Genomic DNA, 22004 nt, shown 5'->3' with positions numbered 1-22004 from the left:
CATTTGGAATATAGAATATGGAATTCTGTATTGCTTTAAAAAGGAATGTGAAAATTCTTTATAAAATTACATGGATTCATTTCCCCAATGTATTGTGTGTGTGCATGCATGTTTTGTTTTCGTTTTTTTTGACTGCTCCATGCAGCATGCAGACTCTTAGTTCTCCAATCAGAGATTGAACCTGTGCTCCCTGGGAGCACAGAGTCTTAGCTACCGGGCCACCTGGGAAGTCTCCAACTCCCACTGCCCTCAAGTATTCTTTAAAAGAAAAAAGTACAGGACACTGTGAATGTCATGCTATAATATAATAAAAACAGGGGAGATAATATTTTTCAGATATGCCATTATTTCTAGAAACATGACCTTGGAAACTTGGTTACCTTGCTAGAGAGGGACTAGGTGGCTGGTGAATAAGGGTGGGAGAGAGAATTTTCTCTTTATACCCTTTCTAATTTTTGAATTTTGCACTAATTTTAAAAACTAGAATTCCCCCTTTTTTCTATGAACCTAAAACTGCTGTTAAATTTAGTCTTGTTGCTGTTGTTCAGTCACTAAGCCATGTCCGACTCTGCAACTTCATGGATGGCAGCACGCCAGGCTTCCCTGTCCTTCACTGTCTCCTGGAGTTTGCTCAGATTGATGTCCGTTGAGTCAGTGATGCTGTCTAGCCATCACATTCTCTGCTGCCCCCTTCTCCTTTTGCCTTCAATCTTTCCCAGCATCAGTCTTGTCCAGTGAGTTGGCTCTTCACACCAAAGTATTGGAGCGTCTGCTTATTAGTTAACAAAAAGGTATTTATCCAGATGGAGTGAGGCTGACTTGTGAAAGTCACTCAGTTGTGTCCAACTCTTTGAGACCCCATGGACTATACAGTCTGTGGAATTCTCCAGGCCAGAATACTGGAGTCAGTAGCCTTTCCCTTCTCCAGGGTATCGTCCCAACTCAGGGATCAAACCCAGGTCTTCTGCATTGCAGGCGGATTCTTTACCAGCTGAGCCACAAGGGAAGTCTTATGACTTATGTTCACATGAAAACTTGCGCAAAATATTCATAATTGCCAAAAGGTGAATGGATAAAGAAACCATGAATGTTATTACAGATAATGGAATATTATTCAGCAATAAAAAGAAATGAGCTATCAAGCCATGAAAAAAGGCCATGAAAAGACATGAAAGAACTATCAGTGCATATTACTAAGTAAAAGAAGCCAGTTTTAAAAGCCTACATAATGAATGATTCCAACTATATGACATTCAGAAAAAGACCGAACCACAGCAATAGTAAAACAAACAAAAAAGAGTAGTTGTTAGGAGTTGGGGCAAGGAGGGAGGAGAGGGAAAATAGGTGGAGTACAGGGGATTTTTAGGGCAGAGCCTTGAGAATGGGCTATCCTGTATATTTCAGGCTTTAGGCATTATTAAATTAACTTAATAAACTTGTGATTAACTTGTAGTGAAAGCAATAGAAGACAAAGTTAAAATAAAAGAGACAGATGCAATATGGAGTCAGATTTGTTCTCTCCTACTACTCCATGGAGAGTGACGCAGCGAGAGCTGTGCTTCAGGAGAACCTCTCTGGGCCTCTGCTGCTAAGTCACTTCAGCCGTGTCCGACTCTGTGTGACCCTATAGACGGAAGCCCACCAGGCTCCCCTATCCCTGGGATTCTCCAGGCAAGAACACTGGAGTGGGTTGCCATTTCCTTCTGGGCCTCACGCCTCTGTAAAACCAGGAGGCTGTGCCAGGAGTCAGGGCAGTCACTTGCAACTCTAAAAGTTCTGATATCAAGGCCTTTCCCAGCTCTCCAAGCCCCTTCTCCTCCCTGCCCAATCCCCTTTTATTCTTCCGCTGCTCAGTGCTGTGCCGAGATTGGAACCCTCCCTAGGGGGATCGTCTTCTGAATGAAGTCTATGCCTTGCAAGCAGTTGTTTTATTTATTTATTTTTCTCTCTCTTTGAAATCTCCGACGAGAAAAGCCAAATCTGTGCTGGCTCTGAGGAGGAACAACTTGGAAGGGAGTTAGAAATAAGGAGATGGGTAATCAGATCCCAGCAGGTCCCACAGCACCGGCAGGCAGGCAGCAGTCTGGCTCCTGCCAGGGCGTTTCCTGTGAGAGAGGCTTGACTGTGAGCTGTCCAAGCTGCTCCAGGCTCCAGCTGGTTGTGTGAACTGAGGGAGGTTTCTCTGCTCCTTCCAAATCGTCTGTCAACGAAGTGTGATTTATGAGATTTCCCTCTAAAATAGGAGAACATTGGCTCCTGATAATGCCCTGTAATGGAGGAAGGGTGTGACTGCAGCACTTTTGATAAATACTATCTCTTTAGCCCACCATCTTGTTACAAAAAGGATACAAGAAATTGAATACAGATGGATTAAAGTCTTGAAAGAAAATAATATGGCCTCATTTTAGTGAGGTGTCTGGAGGGTCATTGCTCTCAGCTGAGTACCTAGGCTTGATTCCTAGCTTAATTGTCCCACACTAGCTGTTATGACCAGAGGCTAGTTATTTCTGAGCCTTCACTTCCTCATCTGTGGAGAAAAGGTGGGGGAATACTAGTAGCACCCACTTTGGAGGGGATGTTATACAGATTATGTGATGTAGATATCCAGAGAACTCAACATCAGGCGTGGAACACATGGTGTGCCCTGTAAGTGCTCATGATTACTATTGAGGTTATTTTGAGTCCCAAATAGTAGATGGTCTAAAAGTAATTTTTAAAATATTTAGAAAACCTTTTTATAACTATATATTAATATGGCAGGGCTTGCACTTGTGAGAGTGATGGCATCTCAATCCAGTTTAACAAGTAAGCCATATCAAGGAGTGCCTGTGTAGATTGTTACAGTTAACAGAGCAAAATGTGACCTTGGACAAGTTCCTGTTTAGTTTACACAGAGTCTTGGTTTCTTCAACTGTAAAAATGAGTAATAATATCCATGTCTGGTGTGGGTATGGTATGTGCATAGCGTGTGTGAATGTGTGTGGTGCGTGCTTGGGATGTGGTGTGTTAAGTGGTGTGGGTATGTGGTGTGTCTGTGTGAATGTGCATGTTGGTTGTGGTGATTGTGTGGTGTGTGTGGTATTTGTGCAGTTTGTGAGTTTCTGTGGTATATGGATGCAGAGTGAGTCTGGTATGGGTATGGTATGTGCATAGCATGTGTGAATGTGTGTGGTGTGTGTTTGGGATGTGGTGTGTTAGCGGTGTGGGTGTGTGGTATGTATGTGTGAATGTGTGTGGTTGTGGTGATTGTGGTGTGTGGTATTTGTGCAGAGTATGTGAGTTTCTATGGCATATGGATGTGGTGTGAGTCTGGTATGGGTATGGTATGTGCATAGCGAGTGTGAATGTGTGTGTGGTGTGTTTGGGATGTGGTGTGTTAGCGGTGTGGGTGTGTGGTATGTATGTGTGAATGTGTGTGGTGTGTGTCTGGTATGGGTATGTGTGATTAGGTGTGTGTGATGTGTGTAAATGTGAGGTCATGTGGAATGTAAATGTGATGTGTGCGTTGTATGTGGGTGTGTGTGTTGTGTATGTCTGTGTGTATGCATATGTGTATGTGTGTTGGGTGAGATTCCCATAATCACAACATTTGATGTCCTCGGGTAAAAGCACTTTGGTAACGGTAAATAGGGATTTGCTATATAGATATTGATATTTGTGCTGGGAGAATCCACTGTCAGATCTTAAATTTCTTTTGAGGAGCTAATATGACTTGCGTCCATGAAAGAATTAAAAGAAAACAGCACAAGGCGCTCTCAGACTAGCTGCAAGTACCATGGGAGTTCAGAGTGGGGTCATGAGGGCTGAGCCAACCAGGACTTCCTGGGAGGAGCAGTGCTTGGCCTCTAAAACACTGGTTTTAAAACTTTTTTGCTTGCCTACCCTCTACATGAACTTTGGGGGGAAAAAAATCTCTTTTGCCTCACACATTTTAACTTGACATCTGAAATGTTCACCAGAAATTTAAACAGTTACGAAGGATATCATTTCTGCCATATTGTAAATATTGACCTTGTAGAATAAAATTACTCTACCCTCTTAACTGTATCAAATGCAAACTAAATAATAGCAATTTTTAGTTTGCCTTTTTATTGATGTGTCACTTATGTATAGTAGAATGCTCAGATCTTGGTGTGCAGCTCTGTTAATTTTTACGAGATCAAGGTATAATGGTCTATCTCCAGTATTCCAGAATGCAACTTTGCACCCTCTCTCAGTCACTACTCCCAAAGGTGGTCATTTCTCTGAACTTGGTCACCATAAGTTAATTTTTGCATGATCTAATTTTTTTCTGTGCTTATTTCCATCAGCATGGTAGCAGGAGATCATTTTTTTCCTTTATCATATGGTATTCCATTGAATGAATATCTCACATTTAAAAATCTTATCTACTCCTTGCATAAATTCACTTTACTATTAATATTTTAAGACTGACAAGCATTTTGAAATAAATTGCCCCTTAGAAAAAAAATCTTATGTACTCTTAATGGACATTTTGGGTTGTTTCTAATATTTAACTATAAAGCTTCTGTGAGTATTTTCCATATTTTCGGGGTAGACATAAACACTGATTTCTTCTGGATATGATCTATGGGTGGATTTGGAAGAAGCACAAGCTGGAATCAAGATTTCCGGGAGAAATATCAATAACCTCAGATATGCAGATGACACCACCCTTATGGCAGAAAGTGAAGAGGAACTGAAAAGCCTCTTGATGAAAGTGAAAGAGGAGAGTGAAAAGGTTGGCTTGAAGCTCAACATTCAGAAAACAAAGATCATGGCATCTGGTCCCATCACTTCATGGGAAATAGATGAGGAAACAGTGGAAACAGTGTCAGACTTTATGTTTTTGGGCTCCAAAATCACTGCAGATGCTGATTGCAGCCATGAAATTAAAAGACGCTTACTCCTTGGAAGGAAAGTTATGACCAATCTAGATAGCATATTAAAAAGCAGAGACATTACTTTGCCAACCAAGTTCTGTCTAGTCAAGGCTGTGGTTTTTCCCGTGGTCATGTATGGATGTGAGAGTTGGACTGTGAAGAAAGCTGAGCGCCGAAGAATTGATGCTTTTGAACTGTGGTGCTGGAGAAGACTCTTGAGAGTCCCTTGGACTGCAAGGAGATCCAACCAGTCCATTCTAAAGGAAATCAATCCTGGGTGTTCATTGGAAGGACTGATGCTAAAGCTGAAACTCCAATACTTTGGTCACCTCATGTGACGAGTTGACTCACTGGAAAAGACTCTGATGCTGGGAGGGATTGGGGGCAGGAGGAGAAGGGGACGACAGAGAATGAGATGGCTGGATGGCATCACCAACTCGATGGAGGTGGGTTTGAGTGAACTCCGGGAGTTGGTGATGGACAGGGAGGCCTGGCGTGCTGTGATTCATGGGGTCGCAAAGAGTTGGACACGACTGAGCGACTGAACTGAAAGATAAATACCACAAAACATTTGAATCCACCACCACTCATCAAAAATTACCTGTACAAGTCAGAAATTTTATAGTTATATTGTTCCTATCTTTACTTTCTTGAACTCATAATTCCCTTCTACTTCCTTCACAGAATTTTACATAATATGTTTTCATGCTTGAACTTTTTATTGATTTCTCTTTCCTTTTTGTCCAAAATATGTATGTAAATTGAAACGGACATTAAAAAATTTGCTTTGACCATAAAATCCTAAGTATCTTTATTTCATATTGATTTATCATGCAGTTCATAATCATATCAGTGTTTTATAATTTGATAAATAATTACTAAAAATAAAAAGTATGACAGAATGGGAAGTGCTTCTCAGAATGAGATGGATGGGATGGCTTTAAGGTGCATAAGGTCCATTCGGGGATCTCGTTTAAATGCAGATTGTGATTCAGAAGGTCTGGGTTGGGACCTAAGGTTTCTAATAAATCTATGGGTGTTGTTTCTCAGACTAAGACTTCTGTCTGTATCAACAAGAGGAAAACGGGAGTGGGAGGGGCGTTCCAGGTATAGTCAGGACTGACCAAGGGCTGTGTTTCTAATAAGCCTATGAAAGATGCTGATGCTGCTGGTCTATGGACCACACTTTATGTAGCAAGGGTTTATGGTCCCTAGATTAAAGAAGTTTTGCTAGCAGCAACATTTTTAACTGTTCTCTACCTTGACTCTTTGAGAAATTGTGCTGCAATCAGATTTTGAATAAGGGAGAAGATAATCTTCTGTAAATAGAGAGGATGGTTGTGAAGAGGCAGATGGGAAAGGAGAGATGCCAAGGCACATTCTCAGGCAAAGGAAGAAAGAGTGGGAATGGAAGTAGGATCTCAAACCCATGCCTTTGTAACAGCTCCTGCCGTGCACCCCCTGGCAAGGCTTCCAGTGCCCCAGAGTAGCGCTGCACGCTTTGAAGACCACTTTTCCGAAGGATGCTAAGATGGTACTGGCCACCTTTTCAGACAGGAGACCCGTTTCTACAATAGGATTGGATATCTCAGGGACTGGTTTGAAGGAATAGTGAGTTCACTGGGGGGAGATGCAGAGAAGTTTGGGGTCAAATAGTGGGTGGCCTTGAATTCCGTGCTAAGAAGTTGGACTTATTACTCAGCCAGAGGAGGGCCTTGGGGAGTTTTGAGCAGGGAACTGGTGTGAGCACAGTGTGGAAAGACTAATCTGCTGGGAAGCCTGTGGGATGGTGGGGAAGAGGTTACTGTGTGGTGATGGCAGCAGTGACGGAACCACCGGGAACCAGCTGTGATTTTTATCTCTAGCCCCTGCTTGTGAACTTTTGCCCTGGGTGCACAGAACTGGTTTGCTCTATCAGGATTTCCTGAAGCCTGGACTCCATTCTCTGGTGGTACCTGAGATGGTGATGCGTGGAATCTCAAGGTGATTGAGAGAGGAAAACACACATGCCCTTAAATAACCCTGAAACCTGAGAGTGAATGGCATCCCTTCAGCCCTCGCTCAGTCCTGACTACCCCCGGAGGAAGTCTGTCTTTAACTCCTCTCATGCTCCCATTTTCCTCTTGTTGATGGAGACTCAGAAGCTTAGGCTTAGGGCCTTTGATAAGCAATAGTCTCTGGCGAGAATTTTAACAAAATTTTTGTTGTTGTTGAATCTAGTTTCTGTGTACCAAGACGGCAAGTGGTTCTAGTTTTACCCTTGCAATAATGACATTAAACTGTATGTTTTAAGTTAGTTGTTTTCAGTAAGAAAAGTGAGTGAATATACTAGATCATGTGGAAGAAATAATAATGCAGGTGATGTGTGGGTATGGCAAAAATTGTGGTGGTGACATGCGGTGATTCAACTTTGGGAAACGTTGGGTTACACTGTGGCAAAACCTGGCATTTGCTCAATCGTCCTGCCAGTGCCTGGAGAGGCTCTGGGTGGCGGGTGGTGGGGATGGGGCTGCTGGCATTGCAGTGCCTGGGCCACTGGCAGCGGGTGGGCTGGGCTGGTCCCCCTGGTGTCCCCACCACCACCTCACAGCCCACTCCTGCCTCTGCCCACAGAGATCCGCACGCAGCTGGTGGAGCAGTTCAAGTGCTTGGAGCAGCAGTCAGAGTCGAGGCTGCAGCTGCTCCAGGACCTCCAGGAGTTTTTCCGCCGAAAAGCCGAGATCGAGCTTGAGTATTCCCGCAGCCTGGAGAAGCTGGCCGAGCGCTTTTCCTCCAAGATTCGCAGCTCCCGGGAGCACCAGTTCAAGTGAGAAGGGGCTGGGGTCTGGGGCGGTGGGAGGCAGTGCTGGGAGGTGAAGCAGCTAGGAAACCAGGATTCCCTGGGGGCAGATGGTGGGCTTTTAAGGCCCAGGGTCTGCAGGTGACTTTCATCTCCAGCCCTCAGTCTTCCTTGGTGTAAAGTGAGGGTCGAAATAGTTGCTACCCATAAAGATGCTGAAAGGAATACACGATGGACCAAGAGAAGCACTTGTCATGGACAGGAAGTGCTCAATAAATGGTTCTGTTGTTCTTATGCCACCAAGCACCAGGCTCTGCCTCCATCTGGGCCCAGGTGCCAGCCCATCACCTTTCAGGACATCCTGACTATACCCAGTTCTCTTTTATCTGGGGGTCAGCCAGCCCATGTCTGCCTTCCTTCAGCACAGTGCCCTCAGAATTGCTTCTCTTTGGAATAGATGCTCAAAGTGTTCCTCTTCCTTCCTGCCCTGGAGGATGGTGCCAGGCTTAGTTGCTTATTTATATACACACACCCTCCAGGTCCTAATTTCTCACACCCCAAGCGCGGATTTTTGAGGAGGGAAGGAGGCTTGATTCTCTTGGGCACATCCCTGGCTGAGTCCTCAAGCTGTAAATGCCCCCTAGCTCAGGACCGTGAGGGGCCAGCAGCCAAGTGCAGATAGAAGCCATGACCTTGCCAGGTTGCGCCCCGCCCCCGTCTGTTTCCCCCTCTGCCATGCTCCCTGGAGGTCCCCATCCTCTGTGAGTCATCTCTCCAGTGAATGGCCCTCAACCCCGGGAGACCAGAGGCTTGCTCCATCCTGTCTGTTCTGTTCCTCTTTCCTCTGGGTTCAATCTCTGTTTTTCTCTCTACATAGGTTTAAATTGTGGTAAACTACACATAACATAAAATTTACCGCCTTAAATATTTTAAAATGTACAAGTGTGTGGCATTAAGTCCATCCACACTGTTGTGTAATCATCACCCCCATCCTTCCCCAGAACTCATCTTACTAATGTGAAACGCTGCACGCCAGGAACAATGCCACATTCCCCTTCCCCATCCCCATCCGGGAACGCACCCTTCTCTCTGTCTCTCTGAATCTGCCTGCTCTAGGGACCTCGGGTATGTGAAGCATACAGTATTGTCCTTCTGTGACTGTGGCTTATTCCACTTTGCATAATGTCCTCAAGGCTCACCCATGTTGTCACATGTGTCAGAATGTCCTTCCTTTTTAAGAGTGAATGATATTCTGTTGTGTGTATAGACTACACTTTGTTTAGTTGCGTCCACCTTTCTCTCTCTGTCTTTTGCATTCTACACTGGCCAGGGAGCGCTCTTCCTTCAGACTCCCCTCAACATCTCATTACCTGGGTGCCTCAGCATTTTGAGCTCTCAACTTTGTACTTTCTTCCTTTGACATTTGGGGAGAAGAAATGCCTTATTAAAGGGCAAAAATTTATTACATGTTTGCAAATACCATGCATATTTTCCCACCCAATCACATCTATTCAAGCTTTCATTGCAGGAGGATACTTCTGTTAATAACTTCCTCCCAGGAACTGTCTGGGCCCTTTCATACATAATCTCATTTTTCTGATGTTTTGGAGGAAGCAAGTACTTTTTTAAAAGATAAAAGTAAAACACTTTTTGTTACAAATGCAGAAAAGTAGAAGAAAAAAATCACTCACCTGCCATTCAGAACCTCATGTTTTGGTTCCTTTGCGTGACTGTCTTTTAGTAACACCAACAACAGTAATGATTTATTGAGCACATTAACTGAGCACCTGCTTTGAGTCAGCTCAGTATCCCATCTTAGAGATGACAGAAAGGCTTGTACAAACATGTCTGTGGGCCAGTTATTGGGAAGTGACCAATTTGAACCTTCACTCTCATTCTGCCTCCTTGGCCTGAGGTGAGAAAGGCCTGGGTGTGGTCTGCAAGCAGCCATGGACTCTGAACACCCTGCTAAAACCACAGACTCAGACACATGTACAGAAACCCACATCTCTGGCTGGGCTGTCACGGGAGCCATTCAGGCTGCGTGGTTGGGCTGGAGCTCAGCTTCCGCCTCTCTCCTTCCTCCTGGTTTGGATTCAGCTCCCTCTTCCTGTTCTCAGTGTGGACACGGGGGAGGGAGGCACTGGGGGGGGCATGTGCAGGGGGACCCTGTTCCTTCGCATTGCCTGTAATGAGCTCAGTCAGCCCCTCATGGCTTCATTAACTGAGGCCACCAGACAGAATGGGAGCCCCAGCTGGCAGTTGGGCCCAGCAGGCTGCTGGACACACCATGAAAGTCTAATTAGGGTGTGGCCAGGCCAGTGCAGCTGCTGTGGGCCCTCGGCAGCAGGCCGATGTGTCAGCAGAGTCACCCCATGGCTTTTGGAAGCGCAAGTCTCCAGGGGATGCCTGGATTTGCACTCTGACCCCAGGGCCAACCAGCCTGATCTCTGGCTGCCTCTTCTTTGGAGCTCCATGCACAAGGTCTGGACTGTGCTCTGGGTCCTTCATCCTGGTTGTCCAGAGAAGCCTTGTCCTGCCATCTTGTAGGCCCTTTATTAAGAAGGTTCACCTGTCTGCCAGGTGGCCTCTCAGGGTGAGGGGGGCGGTGCCCAGGCCCAGGTCTGGTCATGTTATTCCCACTGCACAGTCCATTTGGGCTCCTATAACAAAGTATTCTGGACTGGGTGGCTTGTAAGCAACAATGGTTTTCTCACAGTTTTGGAGGCCGGAAGCTGGAGATCAGGGTGCCAGTGGCTGCATGGCGAGGTTCTGGTGAGCTCCCTCCTGTGGCTTGTGGACGCTGATCCTCCTTGTGTCCTCATGGAGTGGAGGACAGAGAGAGGAAGCAAGCTCTAGAGAGTCTTTTGAGGGCACTGATCCCATCATGAGGGCTCCCCTCTTCCCCCATGACCTAATTTAATCCTTATTATCTGCTAAAGGCCCTACCTCCTAACACCATCACACTGAGGGTAGAGTTCAACATATGACTTCTGGGGGAATACAGACACTCAGTCCATAACAGGAACTCATGTCTCTTGACACCAAGTCTAGTGCTCCTACTTTGCTCCATGGGTTCTGTCTTTCTAAGGCCCCAGCTGCTTCCTCTCCACCTGGGCAGTTGAAAAATTTCCAGCTCCCCACGGAATGCCCAAGGGGGTCTGGGCTAGACTCACCCAGGCTGAGTTCCACATGGCAACCCCGTTCAAGGAAAAACTCAGCCTATGGCCCTGAGGGTTCCCCTGCGGCAGGTTGAACTTTCAGAAAGCAATGCCATCACATGTGTCTTCTTCCACCATCACATATTTCCATTCTAACACACCTTTTTCAAAGCACTCTGACTTCTTTGCTCTCTTATAATCCTCATGATAACCCAGGGCTGTAGTGAGGGAGTCATTGGTTTTATCTCAAACCATCTGAGCACCAGGCAAGCTAAGTGGGATGTTACAAAGGATACACCGTGAGCTTCTGAGTGAGAAAACCCAGGGCTCCTGACTTTCAGCTCAGGCTTCTCTCTCCAAGAAGTCACATGGGTGTATGTCAAGCATCTCTTGTTTTCCTAGACCGTGCTTCTTGCTGAAGACACATCCATGAACGAGACACAATCCCTCCCCTTTCTCCCTTATGAGAACACAGCTTGGGCACTGTCCATAGGTGATGTGGTTGGGGCAGACGCCCAGTGCTCTTTGAACCCTGCCATCTGCTTGCTCTTCAGGCCTAGCATGGTGTCACTTCCTCTGCAAAGCTTCCATGAGTCTAACCTGGTGCCCTCCTGTGTGTTTCCACAATATTCTGCACTTGTTGATTTGCTTATTCAGCCGGTATTTACTGAGTCCCTACCAATGCCCGGTCCTGGCTTACAATGGCAAACAAGACAGACTTGATTCCTGCCTTGGTGGAATTTACCATCTCGTGGAGGAGTGAGATGTGGCATCAAACATATGCAACTAAATGAAAGACAGCATGTCATCAAATGATTGCTAGGATGGGATGATTGCTAGAGTCCAGGTTGGAAGGTCTAAGACGGCTTCCCCCACCTTTCCTGGCACTTTGGTGAAGACAGCTATAAGGCTGGGCTCGGCTGGGCTGCTACCCTCTCCACATGGAGTCAGTCTCACTTCAGTCATGGGAGCTCAGGGTCCTAAGGTGGCAGTGGGGGAGCTGCAGTCTCCTTGAACACCCATCTCCATCCCCTACCCAGATTCTGTTGATCGAAGTGGTCTGAGCTCCAGCTTAGCTTCAAGAGGAGGGAAAACAAAGCCTTGCTTTCACTGGAGGACCATCAGAGGGTTTGCAGCCCCCTTGAATCCTCCACACTGAGCTAGAACGGCAGTCAGGGAAGGCTGCTGGAGGAAGTGGCGTTTAAGCAGAAACCTGAGCTGAGGGTTGAGAAGAAGCAGCCGTGGGGACAGTGTGAAGGGAAGAGAGGCCAGTGGGGCTGGAACTGTAATGAGGGAAGCCATAGCCACTAAGGCATCCTCAGTAGGGAGTAGCATGATCTGATTTCCATTTTTAAAAGGTCACCCTGGATTGCAGGGGGGCAAGAGTGATGCTGAGGAGACCAGTAGGCCGATACGAGTATAGCTCTCCAGGCAGGCATGATGGTGGCCTGATGACAGCAGAGCAGAAGGAAAATGGACAGGTGCTGAGAACTCTCTCAGAGGTAGAATTGAGAGGAATCCATATCTGACCTGAGATGAAGGGACTTCAGGAGGAGATGTGGCAAAAGCTGCCACCCTGTGTTGTAATTATATATTTTCCTTGTCTGCCCCTCTTTTGACAATTGGGCTGTCAGGTCCAAGATGGCAGAAGGGGTGGCTGTTGACTTGGGGTCTCTAGCACGTGGCACCAGGCCCTCACTGGATGTTTATTGAATGAATGAAGGTCAGATGATAATTAGAGTGGCTCTGGGCTGGGGGTGGTGGGAGTCAAGAAAGGGGACATTTGTCTTCTGGCTGCGTTAGGAGCTTGGGGAGGCTATTTGGGTGAAGGGCCACCCACTCTGGTACCTGGCACAGGCACAGAGTCGCTGAGAGGACAGCATGGACTTTACAATGGTTTCTCTGACTAAGGAATCAGGACCTGCACTCTAGTTTACCAAGTGTGGTCCTGACCAGCAGCTTTGGCATCCCCATCCCCTGGGGACTTGTCAGAAATGCGAAGCCCTTAGCCTTGCCTCAAACATGCTGAATGAGAAACTCTGGGGGTGGGGCCCAGCAGCCTGTATTTTAACAAGTCCTTCAGGGGATTCCCATGGCCATTCACGTTGAAGAGTTGCCCAAGATGATGACTTTCTAGGTGATAAACTGTTTACAATTCACTGTCAAGCTATGCCAGCCTTCCACATCCCTCAGCTCCCCCAGGGTAAAATCCATAATCCAGTGCCCTTTTGCAGCCAGGCCTGAGCTAGACTGGCCTTGTCCATTCTGAGGCCTGGAGCTGGGAGCCTTCCTGAGCAGGAGCATGGCGGGTGGCACATGGGGGCTTAAATCCTCTGAGGTTATGTGGGTATCCTCCAAACAACCCAGATAGTTCTAGGAAACTAGAGGTTTCCTGAAACTAGGACTTCTTCTTCCTGCAGAGAAGTGTTTTCTGAAACCCCAGCACTTTGAGATGTCTGGTCAGAAGGAGGGGAGGTGAGGAGAGAAAAAATGAGTAGAGGTGAAAGGCTGCCTGCTCCTTACCTCCCGTTACAGATTCCTGATGGGCCTTAGGACATGAAAGACTCCGAGAGAGTCTATAGTAGATAAGCCTGTTGACTTCTTTCTGAAGGCTGTTTGACCACAGAATTCTCCCTCCCCAATGTGTGTGCACAGTCGCTCAGTTGTGTCTGACTCTTTGTGACCCCATGGACTATAGCTCACCAGGCTCCTCTGTCCATGGAGTTTTCCAGGCAAGAATACTAAAATTGGGTGCTGTTTCCCACTCCAGGGCATCTTCCTAACCCAGAGATCCAACCTGTGTCTCTTTGTGTTTCCTGCGTTGGCAGGCAGATCCTTTACCACTACGCCACTATTTTTAAAGCAGCACTCTCTGGGACCTAGTTTGAAAAGCTCTGTTGAGACAAACTCTGGATTCCCCTTTGGAATGTTGGAGCTCCATGCAAACAGAGTGGGAGGCGAGAGAGCCCCCTTCTATTTCTGACTCTCTCAGTTTTTGAAACCCCTGACTTTCTGGGGAAATACCTGATAAAAATGCTCTCTTTGGAAGTTAAGTGTTGGTTGCTAGTATTTGGACAGCTGTGATAAAAGGAACAGGGAATTCTATTCAAATATGTTTAAGATGGGAAAATTCAGAGTATGGAAAAAGCTGGAAGGTGCTTGGCCAGTCAATCAGTTCAGTTCAATTCAGTTCAGTCGCTTAGTCATGACCGACTCTTTGCGACCCCCTGAATCACAGCACGCCAGGCCTCCCTGTCCATCACCAACTCCCGGAGTTCACTCAAACTCATGTCCATCGAGTCGGTGATGCCATCAAGCTATCTCATTCTCTGTCGTCCCCTTCTCCTCCTGCCCCCAATCCTTCCCAGCATCAGAGTCTTTTCCAGTGAGTCAACTCTTCACATGAGGTGGCCAAAGTATTGGAGTTTCAGCTTTAGCATCAGACCTTCCAATGAATGATGTTTAATATTCTCTGCAAAGTAGGTTTGGAGCATCTCAGCTTCACAGAGCAGTTGAGAAGGAGGATTCAGTGAGTAACCAACTTGATTGCCAAGAAAACTGTTCTTTGGTGGGGATGAAACATCAGGGATGTTTTGTTTCCAAAGATGTAGCATTTCCCTAAAAAGATGCTACAATTTAGACTTAACCTTCCAGGTGAGTCCTGGGGACAGAAGCAGTTTTGTAGTGAGTAAATTGAGCCTATCAGTGTGCAGAGGATTCAGAATGAAAAGGTTTGCTCAGACTGAGGTGGGGTTGATGGGGGAGGTCCTCCAGGTGGGACTCGCATCTCATGGCTGCTGCTGTTACTATAGCTATCGTCACACCAGTGATGGCTTTCCAGCAACGCTGTCCAGAGCTGGTGTTCTCCTGGGACAGGTTGCCAGATGAGTCCTTCCCGAGGGCTCCGTGCCTGTGCTGTGCAGGTTGTTTAATCTTTCAGATGCCCCCCGCATCCATATCACCATATGTGAGGTTTCTACTAGATGTTGTACATGCATTATCTCATTTAACCTTCATGGTAGACCTTGTGACCTTTGAGGTAGGTACTATTTCTTGTCTTTCTAGTTGGAAATACTGAGGTTTTGAGAAATTAAGTAATTTTTCCAAAGGGACACAGCCAGAGCAGATAAGTGGCAGAGCTAAGATTCTAATCTTGGATTAACTAGCTTAATGCAAAAATGCTTCTAGCTGCATGACTCTGGGTGTGCCCCTCGCCTCTCCGGTTTGGGTTCATGTTTCCTGAGAGTCACCCATCAGTCCAGACCACATCCTCCTTGTGTGGGTATCCTAGGGCCTCGCCTCCTGCTGGTCAGCTCATGCTTGGCCCCCTGGGCCAGCTCAGGGCTCACCTCCTCTGCACAGCCCCATAGTCAGCAGCTCCTCCCCTGGTCTCCCATGGTGATCTGAGTGCTGCTGTCCTGGGGCTCAGGTCAGCTTATCGAGGAATGATCCAGTTCATGTGTCTGGTTCTCCCACTTGAAACTGCCAGCTACTTGAAGGCAAGGGACCATTTCTAGGCGCCCCCCCCCCCGACATACAGATAGAAGCTCTATCAGAGGTTTTTGAATAAATAACTGAGAAGACCATGATACTACCGAAAACTTCCTTCAGAAACCAAAGGAAATAGGCTTACCTTGTGCAGCTGCAGAGGAGAGACGTGAGGTCCAAGGATAACATTTTCAGAAAAGCAGATTTTCACTCAACCTTGAGAATGTTCCTGTAGCCAGAACTGCCCAGCATGAAAAGGGGCTGCCTTGGGAGGTGTGAATTCCCAATCCATGAAGGTGTGTGCGCAAAGGCCAGGTGTTTTAGGAGCACATTTCTGTAACGTGAAGGCTGGTTGGATGGATTGGTGTTTCTCACAATGAGGGAGGCGGCGTCCATAGCACATGAGCCGTAAATGCTGGCTGATCTAGTCCGTCCTCGTCTACGCCTTGTGGCTACAGTTTGCTTCCAGCGTGTCGCTAACGCCTCTCTAACCTCCCTTTTAACTAACAGACAGCAAACCTTGGGCATCAGCATCTGCCTAGGACTGAATGATGCTGTTTTGAACTTACTTTTTCAGTTACCTTCTATTTAGGGCAAGTGATGCTGTTTTTAAAAACTTTATTTTAGCCAAGACTAGGGAAAGCCCTTTGTAAATAAACCCATGTAAGTAAAAAGAAGCAATGAGCAGGGAGGTATGTTGTGTATGCAGGGTGGCAGACATCCAGAAGCCAGCATGAGACACCCTGAGGGCCCCTGGCTCTTGGAAAGCGAACATCTTTCATCTCTGCTCTCTCCATCCTCCACCTTTGTCTTTGTTGCTGGGAGGGATTTTAAGGCAGGAGGGTCAGCCTCTTGCAGTGGTTACAGCCCCTTTTCCTCCTTCTAGTTTTTCCTTCTGGGTCTCCCCAGATCCTACACCCAGTGTCCTGGAATCTTCAGAGACTCATCAGCAACTTCCAAAGTATTAACCAGGACATGATTTACTTATATTTGGATACCTGGAGGAGGGCATGGCAACCCACTCCAGTATTCTTGCCTGGAGAATCCCATAGACAGAGGAGCCTGGAGGGCTATAGTCTATGGGGTTGCAAAGAGTCAGACACGACTGAAGTGACTTAGTACACATGCATGAATGCTTAATATATGTAGATACATGCCTGTCATTTCAATTTTATTCTAAAAATGAACAATAGATATTGTAATAAAGGTAAAATAGATATTGTGGTAAGTAAGTAGTATGCAGTAACTATTGTTACTAATACTTAATAAGCAGTAGTATGCAGGGGTTTGGTTTTGACTCCATTCCGTTAAGTAAAGAGGATAATAATGACCTTCCAAGATTATATAGCACCTTACACTTTGCAAAGGGCTTCCCCAGCCTTTGTCTGCTTAAATACTCCCAAGAATCCTGGTGGGGCTGGGGGAGTCAGGGACTCCCCATCTAACAGGTGTTGTCATCTCCATCTAACAGGCCAGGGACCCAAAGGCCAGCCAGGTTGGGCCCTGCTTAGGATCCGGCACTGATCGGTGAAAGAGCTGACCAGAGGAGCTGTGGGTCACCACCCTTTCTTTGTCTGCCGAGTGCTGCACACACTACACGATGCACCCATTTTGCAGGTGGATAAACCAAAGCAAAAGGTCTCACAGGGAAGGAGAAGATAAGGTTGCTCGGACATTGCCTAATGAGGCAGGGACTTTGTCCTGGTACTAAGAATCCATTCATCAAGTCAAAAGGGAGCTCAGCAGTGCTGCTGGGTACAGGTCCAGTGTGCGCGCACTTTGGGGTGTGAGGACTGAGCCAGCAGCAAGTGAATAAGTCTACGTTAGGGTGGAGGAGGCAGGTGGGGCATCTCTAGGCCATTGGCCCCGGGCTAGGGGAGAAGGTGGTAATGGGAGGAGGAAAATCAATATTTATAGCAAACCTACTGCGGGCTCTACATCCACATACATCAGTCAGTGAATTTCCCCAATGACCTGGTGACGTGCTGGTTGTAATAACAGTGATGCCAATAATAATTATCATTAGTGTCAGAAGCTGGGTTAGATGCTGAGAGTGTCTCATGAATTTCCTCATTTAATCCTTAAAGCACGTGAAGTTAGTTAGGTGTTATACGCCCTGTTTTACAGATAAGGAAAATAAAAGGTTTAACTAGCTTCCCAAGTTCACCCAGATGGTGAGGGGCAGAACTGGGTATTTGGACCCCAGCCTTTGATGCCACAGCACCCAGCATGGGTAAGCAGAACCTGCTTCAGCCAGGTGACTCAGTTTATATAGTTTTTTCCCTTTTGGATTGACTGTCTCAGGGCTGGCGTCAGCCGAAGGCAGCTTCTAAGTCAGCAGACTGCAGCTGAGTGAAGGGGTTGTCCTACCCCCAAAGCCTCACACCGGTTGTCTGCCACAAGGCGACTCCCAGGCAAAGCCCCAACCACACTCTGCCCCTTCACCTGGGCAGCTGCTCTGCCTCCCACCTGGCCTTCCCGCCCAGTGACCATATCACTGGCCCATTCAAAACCTTCATTTGACCTTGACTTTTGAAGCCCTTCATGGTCTGGCTGCTCCCTTCCTGCTACAGCTGCCTCCTCTTCACTACGTCCTGCATTACCCCTGCCCAAGCCTGACAGAACTTCTTTGGCCCCGGAACATCTGTGTCCTGTCTGACCTCACAGCTTCACACTCAGCCTTCTCTCTGCCTGCAGGATGTGCCTGTCTTTGCATGTCCCACCCAGCAAACACTTCCATGTACTTCAAACCCACTGCATATGTTTCCATGATTCCCCATCCACCCTGAGGCAGAATAAGCCTTTCCCTCCCCACCTCCACTGAGGTCCCCTTTCTTACACAGCATAACAAAGGAGGTGTCTGGTACTCTCCCCTGATCAGCATCCCTCCCTTCTTCTCTTGATAACAAGACCTCGATTTTCCCCTGGGGAGTCATCCCTCAACAGTGGTGAGCCTGTGACCAGTGCTGAATCCTCTTGGCCACAGTCTTTAATCTAGCAACATGCAATTCCAGGACTTTTGGTGGAACGACTGGGGGAAAGCTTTTCCTTTATGGATTACTAGCAGTCAGGGTACTTGCTGTTTGGAGACGGTCTGCCTGCAAGTGAAGCCAGAGCAGAGAGACGAAGGCAGAGCCCAGAGACAGAGCAGTCCTGCTGACATTCTTTCAGCCTCTGGATGCAGCTATGCCTCTTTACAATTTTTTATCCTTAAAATATTTCTTCCTCCCATTACTGCTGTTTTTGTTTAAGTCAGCCTGAAGTAAGTTTTTCTGTCACTTCAACTAAAGGAGTTCTGACAGTGGTCATAAGAATTCTTGGTTTGGCTTAAGTTTGGCTGCTAGACTATGAGCCTTCTCAAGGCTCATCCAGTCATCTTTTTAATTCCCTGGGATTGGACAGTTCCCAGCACATGGCAGATACTCAAAGGATATTAGTAGAGTGAGTGAATGGCTCTAGAGGGATACAGGGAGGTAGGAGAGATGGTTCCTGCCCTCAAGGGGGCTAAGTGATGACACAAGCCCACACCCATGAAGGACAACTGACAAGTGAGTCAAGCAAGAAGATAAACTGTCATCCGGAAGTAACTGTGAGAAGATTGACGTGAGCGGCTCAGACGGAGCATTGAGTGGCTCTCAGATGACCCCTGGAGGAAAGGCCTCTGAAGTAGATTTCGCTGCGTGGAGTAAGGAGGGGAAGGCATTCCAAGTGAGTGAAGGCAAAGAAGCGAGGCAGGAATGCCCATGACCCTGGAAGAGCTACCCCTCTTCCCAGGCTTCTGCAGCCTCCCTTCCCTGTCTTTGAGGCTAGATACATAAATAGGTAATAGCCATTCACCATTCTCATTTTTGTGCTTCTTGTTAGTTTTTTCAGATAAGTTGTGGGATTAGAGAAAAAAATCCTTTGTGAGATCACGTGTGTACATTTGGTTTTGAAACATACAGTGGCTGTTGTCATAGAGGTCTGAAAGGCCCTCACTGGTCACTCCATCACTCACCCACCCACTTTGATAGATGAGGCAGGAAAGCCTCAGAGAGTTTGAGCTGCAAGCCCAAGAACACACAGCCAGTTAGCAAAGAAGGGCCACAAGCTGAAGCATGTTCCTCAACTCCCAGTAAAATGGCCTCAGATTCCTTAAGGGCGAAAAATAAATAAACCAAGAAACCCATTCCTGGCTCAGAGCTTCACCTACTTACTGCCTGGAGCAGAGAGGGGGTTAAGGGAAAGAGCTGGACTGGCGGCAGATTGGCTGGGCCTTAAATGCCAGCAGAGGAGGTCAGACTTTATCCTTCGTGTCAAAGGTCCATTTGCTTCCCTCGTTAACCCCAGGGAAGATGCCTAAGTTACACTCAAACTCTCCTCAGACTCTTGATCCACCTGGGGTAGCAGCCTATGATGGGTTGAATTGAGTCCTCCCCAAATCCACAGTTGAGGTCCTAAACCCTCCAGTACCTGATTGTGACCTTTTTTGGAGATAGGGTCTTTCTAACAGAGGTAATCAAGTAATGATGAGTTCATTAGAGTGGGCCCTAATCCAACATGACTGGTGTCCCTATAACATAAAGAGAGGGGAATTTGGGCATAGACACACATCCAGGGAAAACATCATGTGAACATAAAGGTGAAGGCTAAATGCCAAGGGACACCAAAGATGGCCCCCACACCCCCAGAAGCTGTGGGAAGAACACAGAACAGGGGGCTCCCCCACAGCCTTCAGAAGGAACCACCCCTGCCAACATTTCGATCCCAGACTCCCGGCCTCCAGAGCTGGGAGACAGTACACTTCTGCTGTTGAAGTGACCCATTTGTGGCGCTGTCTGGACACACAGCAGCCTGGTGTCCAGCAATATACCGCTCAGACGCTCATCCTGCACTTCCAGCCCTGGTCCACTCTGCCCCCTGGTCAGGCCTCTGCCCCTCATCCACCCGCTCTGCCCTCGGGAACTTCTGGAGATTGTCTCCCTGATCCCTGGGCCACCACCATACTCCCTACCCTTTTAGGCACTTTTCACCTATCTGGCAATTGTGTGCCCAGACCTTCCTGGCTCCAGGGAAACAGTTGTAAACAGGATAGACATAAACTTTATGTCTGGCTGTATCAGTCTTATCTGAGGAAGGGCAGAAGACTGCAAGGATATTGCTGTTAAAAAAAAAATGAAAGAAAGAAAAAGACAGACATAAGCTATGAAGGAGTCACAGACAGAAACAAAAAGTAAATGAAGTGGGCGGATGCCAGGAATGGTAGTGGTTTAATAACAATAAAAACAGGGTGGCATGCTAGAGACCAGGGAACCGCTGGGGGGCAGAGAAGGCCTCAGTGAGGAGAAACGTCTCAGCTAAGTTCTCAGTGACAAGAGGGACCAGGTCTCAGTGACAGGAGGAACCACCTCCACCTTCCCTGGGTGAGGTGCACACCACCCCCCGCCCCGCCATTATAAACTGGAGAGATACCATGCATTTCTCCTTCATAGCTCTTATCACCGACGCCATTTCCTATCTAGTTATGTGCTTATTTGGTTGTCATCTGAGGCCCCTACTGGACTGTAAGCTCCATCAGTCAGGGAGCATGACTCATTTTACTTCCCGCTGTCTGGTACAAAAGATGGCACCCAGCTGATATTTGCATAATTAATCATTCACGCTCCCAGCAAGGACAAGGAATACCAAATCCTCCTTGGGGCAACTTAGGTAGCAAGAGGTTAAGCATACTTCTTGGGCTCTGGAGCTGATTGAGAGAGTGCTTTCCTGAGCTATGCTGGTAGCCACCCAAGCAAGCCCGGCGCAAGACCCGGGAATGTCTTGGAAGAGAGCAGGAAGCCAGAGACAGGGACTCGGCATTTTGGGGATGGGATGAGCTTCAGGGGCTCCCCTCCCTCCTAGAGGGTCCACCATCCCAAGGCAGTGGATTTGGATTCATCTGCAAAGTGGGGCTCAGCAGGCCTGAAAGTGGGTTCTGTTTGCTAAGCGGAATTTTCCGGCCCTCAGCCGGGAAGTGGGAGAAGCTGGCTCACTGCTGATTTCATTTTCCCAACTCGCCAGCTTGGCAAGTCCTCGCTCCTCTAGCTGCAGTTGCTTGGAGCCTCATACCCAGCTCTCTTAGCCAAGGAAAGAAAGCTGTGACTCACCAGAAATTGTCATTTCTATTTTCTGGCTGTAAAAAGGAAAACACATACATGTATATGTGAAAGTTCTCAATTTTACCTTAGCTCAGCAGCTTCCACGTGCTGTGTAGACACAGGGATGCAGGACTGGGAAAGCAGAAAAGCCTTCAAGACGTACCATAGAGGACAAGAGTGCCTGCCACATTAATTTTGGCATCTTCCAGAAGTGTGGCTGCAGCAGACGAAATGGCTGCAAATGTGGAGAGGTGGGTCTCAGGTCAAAGGGGTCCTGTTTTCAAAAGCGACAAGGAAAGAGAAAAGAGAAAGTCAGTGTCCCCTGAAAAGAGAAAGTCAGTGTCCAGCTCTGCCATCCGTGGCCTGCATGCTTCTTCCTGCGGTCCAGGTACACTGTAGATGGCCAGTGGGATGGTCGCTATTGCAGTGGCCAGAACTCTTGGGACCCTGCTCCTGCCCCCTCCTCTGCCTTGCTTCCTGGGCTCCAGCCACACTGGCCTTTATTCAGTTCCTTAAATGCTCCAAGCTCCCTGCCCCCAAGTGAGCCTTTGCCCGTCATGTTCCCTCTGCCTGGAAT

At 47.4% G+C, this 22004-nt stretch overlaps 1 protein-coding gene across 1 annotated transcript in view; it reads left to right on the top strand.

Moving 5' to 3' along the window:
• The window catches only part of SRGAP3 (SLIT-ROBO Rho GTPase activating protein 3), a 251993-nt gene that overhangs the window by 116648 nt on the left and 113341 nt on the right, over positions 1-22004 (top strand). The window contains exon 2 of the mRNA XM_055414378.2: positions 7497-7689. Within this exon, the coding sequence (XP_055270353.1) occupies positions 7497-7689 (193 nt within the window). The remainder of the gene's footprint in view (positions 1-7496; positions 7690-22004) is intronic.

The sequence above is a fragment of the Moschus berezovskii genome, chromosome 24 (assembly GCF_049115385.1).
Source record: "Moschus berezovskii isolate FMDL1 chromosome 24, NW_MosBer_1.0, whole genome shotgun sequence".
NCBI lineage: Eukaryota > Metazoa > Chordata > Mammalia > Artiodactyla > Moschidae > Moschus > Moschus berezovskii.
Note: the sequence above shows the minus strand (reverse complement) of the source record. Positions and strands in the feature narration are given on the sequence as shown.